General features: G+C 36.4%; 1 protein-coding gene across 1 annotated transcript; it reads left to right on the plus strand.

Annotated features, from left to right (window-relative positions):
* Positions 1-10,852, plus strand: LOC107024789 (L-arabinokinase-like). The gene is made up of 16 exons (XM_027918683.1): positions 1-107; positions 1,337-1,509; positions 1,627-1,789; positions 2,334-2,417; positions 4,926-5,045; positions 6,008-6,138; positions 6,218-6,299; positions 8,224-8,311; positions 8,715-8,758; positions 8,855-8,950; positions 9,036-9,112; positions 9,487-9,702; positions 9,788-9,953; positions 10,071-10,142; positions 10,254-10,457; positions 10,549-10,852. Exons 1-16 carry the CDS (start codon positions 39-41, stop codon positions 10,666-10,668), a joined length of 1,905 nt encoding a protein of 634 aa, XP_027774484.1. The 5' UTR covers positions 1-38; the 3' UTR covers positions 10,669-10,852.
* Positions 10,853-11,008: the final 156 nt, after the last annotated feature.

An 11,008-nucleotide genomic window follows, 5' to 3' on the forward strand; every position in this document is an offset into this window, starting at 1 on the left:
TGTTATGTTTTATTTCATCCGTCTTCATCTATTTCTTTATGGATCTTCAGGTGGCTGCTAGAATACTTCAAGATACAGCTACCGGAAGACATCACAGTTCACATGGGGTATGATTCTCCAAAATTTGGGTTCCTTTGTATTAGTTATAAGATATGCTCAGTGTTTGTTTGCCAATAATGATATCATTTTTTATTTGAACCACAGTAGCGAGCAGAAGTTTTTCCTTCCCCCCTATAAATGAATTTTCGTGTCTGCTGATCATGCTTTAACTTAAGGAATTGCTTCTGAAATTCAAGATCTCACATTCTTCAGTGTCAACAGAATAGATGTTGGACATGTGTTGACAAAAAAGGATTAACCTAGTGATAATGACATCCACCTCCAATTATCAGATTGGTGTTTGTTGAATTTGAGATAGAGGAAAAGGCTTTTTTGTATTTCAATGTGTCCTGACATCCATGAGGAGTATTTATACAAGTGATTCTTAACTAATTAAGGAAAGATAATCAATTACAATAAGAATATATATTTTATTTTGATAATTATGCAAGGATAAGGAAATATAAAGTATCCTAAAATAACGCTCTAATTGAATAACACAATCAACACTCCCCTCAAGTTGGAGCAAAGATGTCGCACATGCCCAATTTGCAAACCCAAGTGTGAAAGGTCCTTTTGAGGCCTATTTGTAAACACACCTGCTAGCCGTTTTTTCTGATGGTAGATGAAGCAAACTCAAGGTGGTCACCAGTAACTTTCTCTTTGATGAATTCCCAATTAATTTATTTGTTTTGGTCTTTCATGTTAATATGATTCTGAGTTGTATTTATACAAGTGAATCCTATCTAGTTAAGAAAAGATAATCAATTACTATGAAAGGAAATATTGTATTTGTAAAAACATGCTAGGAAAATGAAAAAAAAAAGTCTCCTAACATCACGCTATTTATTTAACACAATCAACAGGGGTTCGAGTCATAAACATAGCAATGGTGAAAAAGGGCCACTGTTTGGCTCCTAGCAGGGTTTTTTTTGGTTTTATTATATCAAAAAGATGATGTTGGGCTAGTTCCGGCATATATGAACTTCTGCAGTTTTGCTTAATATGTTATTGAAGTTCAAAGAATTATGTTAATGTTACTAAGTAAGATCAGCTCTCTATCATGTGATAAATTAGCAAACATAGTACGTGTGGAAAGATATAGTGAACTGGATGATAAATCGCGGGGGCTGACATTAGATCCCTTCAGTGGATAGAACCAGAATATTCCTCCAAAACTGCATATTACAATATCTTTTGCCCTTCTGATAACTTGCAATTGTTGCCTTCGTTGCAGCTTAGTGGAGCGCGTAGGCTGCGAGATGCTATCGTCCTTGGCTATCAGCTTCAAAGAATTACTGGGAAAGATATTGCTATTCCTGAATGGTATTCACTTGCGCAAAATGAACTTAGTTCACGCACTCAATTGGCAAATAAGGAAGTTCTCGATATTGGCAGTCTTACGAGACAGTAAATTTTTTAACTCCTTTTATTTGTCTTTTATGTCAAGTTAATTGGTCTAATATGTTTCCTAAAGAAACTTCTATGCATATTTCTTATCAAATGTTCACCTACATTGCTTTGCAGAAGTGATTACTTTACAATTCTTCATGGAGATCATCAAGGGCTCCCGGACACAATTGGTTTCTTGAAGAGCTTGGCTGAAATGGAGTCCTCAGGTCGTCCTCAAAATAATAACAAGCTCCAAACACGCGACTATCTGGCTGCTTCGGCAATGTTCAATTGGGAGGTATGTCTCATTCACTGTAAATATATTCTTGCAAAGATTTTTCAGATTTTTATGAGCTGTCCAGTTTATAATGTGGTAATAATATAAGAATCATTAAAAGGAAATCTTCACAGGATCAACATTTTGAATTAAATCAACAAGATATGGGGAAAGTTTTCAAGTGTGCATCAATATGAATGTAGGGGTTCATTACTTCTGTTATTGATTCAGGCTTATTTGCCAGAGTCTTTCTTGCTAATTTTAGTGTCTTCCAGTGATAAATTGACATGGAAATTTTGATAGGTATCTTGGAATTCTTAGGATTACCATTGCAGGAAATTTAGCTCATAAATGTACTTTTGTAAACGCGTAAACAAACTCTAGAAGGCTTGCAAACTTTCCAGGTTCAGCCTTGTCTTTAAGGAAATGTGTGCAGCTTATAGCCCTGATCAGTTAGAACCTTGAATATGGGATATCAATGTTTATCTTTTAGGGGTCTGTATCACCAATGATATTTCAAATTGAGAGCCTAGATTCTAGATTTCTCTTTGTTCTTGTCGTGCAGGAAGAAATTTTTGTTTCAAGAGCACCCGGAAGATTGGACGTAATGGGAGGAATTGCTGACTATTCTGGTAGTTTAGTACTACAAGTAAAGTTCCTTTTTCCTTTTTATATTTTCCTTATTTATGCTTTTCATGCTAGTCTTATGTTGTGACTTGTTGAATGCATTTGTCACCTCGTATAAAAGTTCAAACTCTACCCTTGTATACTTGAATATCTTCACCTACTCCTCACTAGTGAGTTCTGTTATATTTTCTTGCTTAAGGTGGTCATATTTACAAGTGATGTTCACCAGAGCTAGAGTCTTCTGACTCACTGGTAAAGTGTGTGTTTACCTCTTCTTTTTCAATAACGATGCCACGGTGGTGTCGGGCCACTTGCACCGGGCCGCTTATCAGATGAATCGGGCAGATAATTTCACTTAGCTGTTTGGCCCAACGGATATTGGATTTTAAATTTACTAATCCGCTAGCCAACCTATAAAATATCAGTTGGTTCTATTACGGATTAGCACTTGTCGGGCGGTTATCTAACGGTGTATCGACCAACCTTTACCTTTTTTTCCTCCATGAACGCACCTTAAAAGATAACTTCTTTTTCCCTATTTTAGNATAAAATATCAGTTGGTTCTATTACGGATTAGCACTTGTCGGGCGGTTATCTAACGGTGTATCGGCCAACCTTTACCTTTTTTTCCTCCATGAACGCACCTTAAAAGATAACTTCTTTTTCCCTATTTTAAATGAGTTAAAGAGGAAATACATAATTACCCCATCAAACTTGTACCCTTTTTTGAAGTAGACATCTAAAGTTTGAGGGGATCCTATTACCCCATTCAACTATTTCCAACAATTTTAAATACATAATTTTTTGCAATATTCGCACTCTCATAATATGTGTGTGTGTTTCACCCCCCAAATAAAATAATGTTTTTTTATTTTTCTTACTTGTTTAATAGCGGGTCGGGTAAAACCCTGACCCACTCACATTTTAACCCATAAATATTTTTAAGAAAGAATCATGTTCATCCTTTTCAATCTCTTTTCCCAATTCTTTGGTTTTACTTCACTTCAAAAGATTATTTTTTTTTGAATTTCCTTGTAAATATATATTTATGTAAGTTTTGTGTGCTATTTTTTAGTTTAGTGTTTGATTTCAAATTTTCTCCCAAAAATTAGTTTAATCTTTTTTAGCTTTGTGGGTATTTTAAAATCAAGANTTGTAAATATATATTTATGTAAGTTTTGTGTGCTATTTTTTAGTTTAGTGTTTGATTTCAAATTCTCCCAAAAATTAGTTTAATCTTTTTTAGCTTTGTGGGTATTTTAAAATCAAGGCTAGATTTGAGTTCTATAAGTGAATTTCACATTGTGAATTTGTACGAGTAGATTCTTTGATACTTTTGTTCTTGAAAAACTATGTGAACGTAAATGGGTTAAAATTTCTTTGTTCAAAGGTAATTAAGTGCAAAATTGACCAAGTCTTATGTCGTTAAGTAGATTTTTCCAATAAAAGGCCTTAAGATGGATTGCTAGAACTTGATGATAGAGAATATAGTGAAGAAATTCGCTTTGCGTAGTAAAGAACCAACTTTTGTTGTTGAGACAAGCTCTCAACAGCCATTAATGGTGATTTGGGGAAGAAGAAACATGGGTCTTCACTTTGGTTTAACAATGCCATATGTAAGTTTTCCATTGGTTTGGGGCTGCAAGTTTACCCTTTCACGCGCTTTTCTAGTGTGAAATTACAATTGCTGTGAAAATGGGTCAAAATGGTGTATTTATTGTGGATCTGGATTGTTTCGTGGGTGATAGGACCCTCGTAAACTTAAGGTGTCTACTTGAAGAAAAGGTATAAGTTCAATGGGGTAATTATGTATTTTTATAAAATTCTTCTATATTACAAAAATTATAGATTAATAGAATGTAACAGTTAATAACAGAAAAGTAAATAAATTTTCCAGTTTTTGGCTTTATGGCCTTAGGACTAATGATATATAATTATATGTTACGAAAAAATATTAGATGATGTTAATATACCTAAGTTAAAAGTGTAAGTATGGTAACTCTTAAACGATTTATCCATAAGGAAATTGAATAATCCACCCCCACACCAATAAGCCGTTATTTATATTTCTATCCGTTCACCAACCATTTATTCGATAACCCAATACCAATAAGCCAATTTTGCAGTTGGCTTATCAGTTACGGTTGGGTTTTGTACACCCGTAACTTGCACACACCTCGACTATTCCACCGAGTATTAAGTGTTTTTACCTCATATAAAAATGTGCTCGATAGAGGAGGTACTCGCTCTGTCCCAATTTATGACACACTTCTTTTTTAATTTGTCTTTCTATATTTTATTATAACTTCCAAGATTCCTATTTTCTTAATTAGATGATTTATAGGTACACAAATGTCCAAGGCTTGTTTTAGATCACAAGTTTTTAAAAGTCGTTTCTTTTTTAATTTAAACTCCATGCAAAGTTAAACGGTGACACATGTGTTGGAACTGAGGGAGTACTTCTTATGAATTGTCATCATGTAATCATTGTTGTCTATTTACGGTATGTTGTCATAATTTTCTTCTATAGATGCCTACCAGAGAGTCATGCCATGTCGCAATTCAGAGAAACCATCCAAGCAAGCACAAATTGTGGAAACATGCTCAGGCAAGGCAGCCCAAGGAAGGACCAACTGCTGTTCTTCAAATTGTATGTATTATCAATTCTTTCAATATTCTCATGGCATGTGATCTATCACATTTTTGGTATGCTCTGTCATGTTTTCTTTAATATTTTGTCTTGGCTTCTTCACTCCGTTGTTTTCTATTTTTCCGATCTGCTTTGAAATGCTTTTATTTGAGCCAAGGGTCTATAAAAAAACAACCTCTCTACCTCCCAATGCCCTTCCCAGACACCACTAGTGGGATTACACTGGGTATGTTGTTGTATATGATCTATCGAATTATCAGGAGAACACAACCATTCTAATTCCTAAATTGATGGTTTTAAATGCTGTGGGTGCACTTGCTAGTCAATTTTCTGTTAAATAATTGCAAAATCATAGGTTTGTCATCAGGAAGCAGCAAGTTGTTATTCTCAGGTGTAAAGTTTGAAAGTAGTTTTACATTTTGGCCATTATGAAATAATTTTCATTTAAGCATGATATTGAATTAGTACTTCCTATGCTTAATGCCTCCCAATCTCCTTGCAGCCTAGAAGTAAGACCAGTTGTCACATTTGTTCACCAGTTGGCAAATGGTATGAATATTGTGTTGTAATGCTATATGTTCCTCAGATATGGCATGTTTTGAGATAGGGATCTAAGTAGCTTGGGTGTGGACTATTACAATGACTCAGGCTATACTACTTGCAATTTTTGGCATGCATCTGACATACCTAACAGGTACTGCAACAAGGTGTACCAAGGGAAATAGGTATGGTAAAATCGGACATAGACATTTTACCTTACATACGTATTTGAGAAGTGAAAATATTCTGTTCAATAATGTAGATATCTGAGACAAAGACTAGCAAATTAATCATTTTGACTTGCTAGTGTTTTAACCTCTATTGTCATTCGTGGAACTTTTGACACCATCGTAGTTGCCAGCTCTAATTTTCTATTTTGCTCATAGGAGCTTGTGGCTTACTTTTGATGAATTCAAATCCAGGTATCACTTGGCTCAGAATTAGGTAATCGTGGACCAACTTTTGATATGGACCTTTCTGATTTTGTGGAGGATGGACGGCCAATTACATATGAGAAAGCATACAATTATTTTGCCCGAGACCCAGCCCAGAAGTGAGTGAACTCTTGTATATTAGTTCTCTTACTTTTAATAGGATGCCGCCACTTTGTAACCATGAAGCATCCTCTGCAGGTGGGCAGCGTATGTTGCTGGGACAATTCTGGTACTGATGACTGAATTAGGCATCCGTTTTGAGGATAGCATTAGCATTCTGGTAAGCCTTTCCGGTGTTCATACCTTTCGCTAGTTTTTCTGCTTAAGTTTTCTATAAATTGCACTTATCTTATGGCTGAACCTAAGAAGGTTGACCAATTGTTAAAGTCAATGAGAATCTTCCCACCCAAGAAAGAAATGTTGATGAGTTAAATTAGAAATTCACTACGCCATGTAAGCCACTCAGAATATGCAAACAAAATAAGAACAGCCGAATGTGAAGCAAATTCCTGTTATCTGAACAGGGTGACCTTTTTGTACAAAACCAACAACTTTCCAAATTACAGTTACTATAATGAGTTTACAGACATGTGATACATCATTGTATCAGCATAGACAGACGTTCCGAATTGGCCCATTTTCTGTTTCTTTCACAAGTTAAATGGATGTAGCAATTACCTTTTCTGTTTGAATATTTCGTTAGTGTCAAATTAGGCTTTGGGGTTAACACACACCCCAAAAGACAGCTCAAAGGAAGGAGGATTTCCGAAGCCTTATAAGGAGCCTAGGTTCTTTTCCTTCATCGATGTGGGGTTCATTTCATTCATCACACCCCATCTCGGCCAGATCCGAACATTCTTTATGCGGGTTCCACTGTATGGTTCGTTGCGGGCACAATCAAGGACTGGGGGTATTTCACCCTCCATGATTGTTTGGAACCCTGGTAGCGCAGATTGGATTGAGCCTGACTTTGCTACCATTTAAGAAATGGATTTTAGGCCTAATTCAACCTCAAAAATAAGCTCACGAGGAGAGGAATGTGAGAAAGCGAAACTCAAAAGGCAGAACATAACGTGGTGATGAATGAAATGAATCCCACATCGATGAAGGACGAGACTTTGCGCTCCTTACAATGTTTGGGCAATCATCCTCCCTTTGAGCTAGCTTTTGGGGTGTATGATACGCCCAAAACCTAATTTTCTATGGTATTAGAACAGAACTCATCCCAATTATTGTTTTTTCCCTTTCCTTATAGCTATGCATATACTTGATGCTCTTTTGTGAATGAAACATCTTAGTTCATAAAAAAAAAAAGAAAAAAAAAACTCATCTCAGTTACTGGGTATCGACGTTAAGCCCCCAAATTAAATTGTCCACACACTAGATGTCCTGCCGTGGGTGTGAGATGGGGTATTGAAGAGTCCCCCATCAGATGAAAATGGGATGGGTGGTCTCCTTATATGAACTTGGCAATCCTCCCCTCAAGCTTTTGGGGTTGAGTTAGGCGCATAATCCATTTCCTTACAATTAGGCTGATGTAGTTTGTTAAGAAAGGATCTTGTACCTAACTCAACTCAAAAGGTTAGCTCTCNTTATATGAACTTGGCAATCCTCCCCTCAAGCTTTTGGGGTTGAGTTAGGCGCATAATCCATTTCTTTACAATTAGGCTGATGTAGTTTGTTAAGAAAGGATCTTGTACCTAACTCAACTCAAAAGGTTAGCTCTCGAGGTGCCCAAAGCCATATATGAAGACCAATTACCCATCCCACAACCAATGTGGGAATTTTAACGCCCCACACACCTAGGACTGGACATATGGAGCATACGTAATATAACATGGAAGCGCCAATATTAGGCAAACCAAGAATCGAGATTGGTCTAGCTATAATACCATGTGAGAAAAGAGGAATTGAGAGAAAACTCTGTACATTATTCCCTCAACTAATGGGGTTAAACAGTACCGTACATGTCCTAAGAAAGGAAAAGCAATCAACCTTGTTACTTGATTACAGAGAATAAACCACTCTAATTGATCTTTAGTGATATTCATAATATTTCAAGATTGTATACGTAGTTTATTTTAACACTTAAGTTTATGTCAGTCATAAATTAATAAGAGGGTCTTTTCGTACAAAAACAGTATCCTCTTTCCTTCTTTTGCTTGTTTCACCTCACCAAGCTTGTTTTTTTGACCTGATTACAGGTAAGTTCTGGTGTTCCTGAGGGCAAAGGTGTATCTTCTTCTGCTGCAATAGAAGTGGCCAGCATGACTGCTGTTGCTGCTGCTCATGGTACAACATTTATCTGCAGAATACGCTCCTTTATTACAAACAAACAAATAATTTCCCTTATAATTCCGAGAATATCCATTATCACAAATACACAAATGTCAATGACATAGCTTGATGATTTTTCAGTAGTCACTTTAGGGATTTTGATGATCTCTGTCTCCTACATATTCTATTCATATTTGTTTTGCATTCGTATTTATGGAAATTCATTTAGATCTAATGCTTAAATTTGAACAACGGCCAGGCGATTAGAAAAATTCGTCCATTCATTGTTCATGTTCCAAATATATGTGGAAAATCCCAAATTTGGAAGATCTGGCTGATTTGAAAGGAACAATTAACAGTTTCTGGATTTCCTTTTATGTTAAATGAAGACTGAATTGCACAACTGTTCATTTTGCAGGATTGAACATTGACCCCAGACATCTGGCTCTGCTTTGCCAAAAGGCACGTACTTCTCTCATTTTGTCCTTCCATATTCTTTTCTCTGTTTCTTGTGGTAAAACCTCCTTTTCCGTGCTCAAGCTTTGTTCTCTTCAATAGGTGGAGAATCATATTGTTGGAGCTCCTTGCGGAGTGATGGATCAGATGGCCTCTGCATGTGGAGAGGCCAACAAGCTTCTTGCTATGGTGTGTCAGGTATGCAGCAAATTTTTGTGCGATGTGTTTACATTGTTAATAGGACCAACCGTGAGATCAGAATAGCACTCACTTTTTCTTTTAGCCTGCTGAGGTTCTAGGACTTGTTGACATACCACCCACCATTCGATTTTGGGGAATTGATTCTGGAATACGACACAGGTAAAACTTCCCAATGGATATTTTCCCATAACCTTCTCTATCTCCGTCAAGTTTGTTTTTAATCTAAAGTAACACATTACTGTCTGTTCATGTCATGTTTGAAAGCTCTGGTCAAATTTATTTAAGCAACTTCTTAAAAATAATAATAATAAAATAAAATAAAGGAAGATTAACTCGAGAGCATTTCTCATGGAGCTGATCAAGAATGATTTTGCCTTTTTTTTTCGAAGTCTGGAGGAAGAACCAATTAAGCTGGAGTGGAGTTCAGTTCCTCCGCCTAAGGACCAACTGATTTTAACCAAATTAAGATCTATGTTTTGGCCTTATGTTCTCATTCTTTCCTGATTCCTAGTACTTACGAGAGTTTGTTGCAGTGTTGGTGGTTCAGATTACAAATCTGTTAGGGTTGGTGCATTTATGGGTAAGAAGATAATAAAGTCCTCTGCGTCTGTGGAGTTGTGCTCCTCCTTGTCAAACATTTCCACTCAGCAAATCAACAAGTCCAACCCTGACGATGCTGATGAAGATGGAAAGGATCTGCTTGAAACAGAGGCTTCTCTGGATTACCTTTGCAACCTCTCAGCTCATAGGTTTGTTTATCCATATAGTTTGTCGTTCTCTCGTTTTTTCTCCTTTTTTTTCCCTTGCTATGTTTAATATATCTTATAATTTCAGATATGAGGCATCTTATGCAACTAGACTTCCAGAGTCTTTATCTGGACAAGAATTTGTGGAGAAGTATCTTGATCATGATGATTCTGTAACTACAATTGACAAAGAACGCAATTATGCTGTGAGAGCACCCACTAGGCATCCCATCTATGAAAACTTCCGAGTCAAGGTCCACAATTTGAAGTTTCTTTTCAAATCATTTCTGTCTGAATAATGTTTTTATCTCCTGAAGATCTCTCGTATTCATAACGAACAATTGACTGACATGTGTATCAATTACTATCAGGCTTTCAAAGCATTATTATCAGCTACACCTTCCAATTATCAACTATCTGCTCTTGGAGAGTTAATGTATCAGGTACATGATTTGATTCATGTCTTTGTTTTTGTTCTAGAGCAGATTCTTTTATGATTTCTCTGTTTTCTCTACCCTTTAAAGGTTTCTGACCAAGTGCTTCTCATACTGCAGTGCCATTTCAGCTACAGTGCTTGTGGTCTTGCGTCAAATGGGACTGATAGGCTGGTTAACTTGGTACAAGAAATGCAGCACTCTAAATCGTCAGAATCTGAAGGTGGGACTTTATTTGGGGCAAAGATAACAGGTGGAGGTTCTGGTGGAACTGTTTGTGTTATTGGGAGGAACTGTTTAAGAAGCAACCAACAACTTGTTGAGGTAGATACAGTTTGTGTTTGTGTAGTTATGCCGTTCATGTCTTTTCTGTTTAAGTAGCAAGATCTTCTAACTGTCGCGTTTCTATCTGCAGATTCAGCAGAGATACAAAACTGCCACTGGATTCTCACCATATGTGTTTGAAGGTTCTTCACCTGGAGCTGCAAAATTTGGTCACCTCCAAATACGCCTTCGAAAGAGTAGACAGACTTGAAGGCAAAGTGTAGGAGTCCTAGCAGTGGAAACGTTTGCGCGACACAAAGCATTGAGCTCAATGTATCAATGAATTTTCATTTTTCTGAAACAATATTTGCTTAGACATTGATCATAAAGTATGTTTATGCAACAACTCAATCTTATAATTTGATCAAGTATGGCTTTTTGCCTCTTTTCTGGTTTCTCTTTAAACTTTTGATTAGTCTATTTAGCTTCTTTAAGGATAACATAAGAAAGAGCCAAAGGATCAAATTAAGTGAAACTAAAGTCTCAGATCAGCTACTGAAATTTCCTTTTGAGATTTTCCATTAAAAGATTGAAGGAAAACCAGAGAACAT

The sequence above is a fragment of the Solanum pennellii genome, chromosome 7, assembly GCF_001406875.1.
Source record: "Solanum pennellii chromosome 7, SPENNV200".
NCBI classification, from domain to species: Eukaryota; Viridiplantae; Streptophyta; class Magnoliopsida; order Solanales; family Solanaceae; genus Solanum; species Solanum pennellii.

Coding starts and splice junctions, on each gene's coding strand:
- LOC107024789 (XM_027918683.1), top strand. CDS start 39: ATGGATCTTCAGGTGGCTGCTAGAATACTTCAAGATACAGCTACCGGA. Junction 8,759..8,854: donor TGGCTCTGCTTTGCCAAAAG/GCACGTACTTCT, acceptor TCTCTTCAATAG/GTGGAGAATCATATTGTTGG. Junction 9,113..9,486: donor GATTCTGGAATACGACACAG/GTAAAACTTCCC, acceptor AGTTTGTTGCAG/TGTTGGTGGTTCAGATTACA.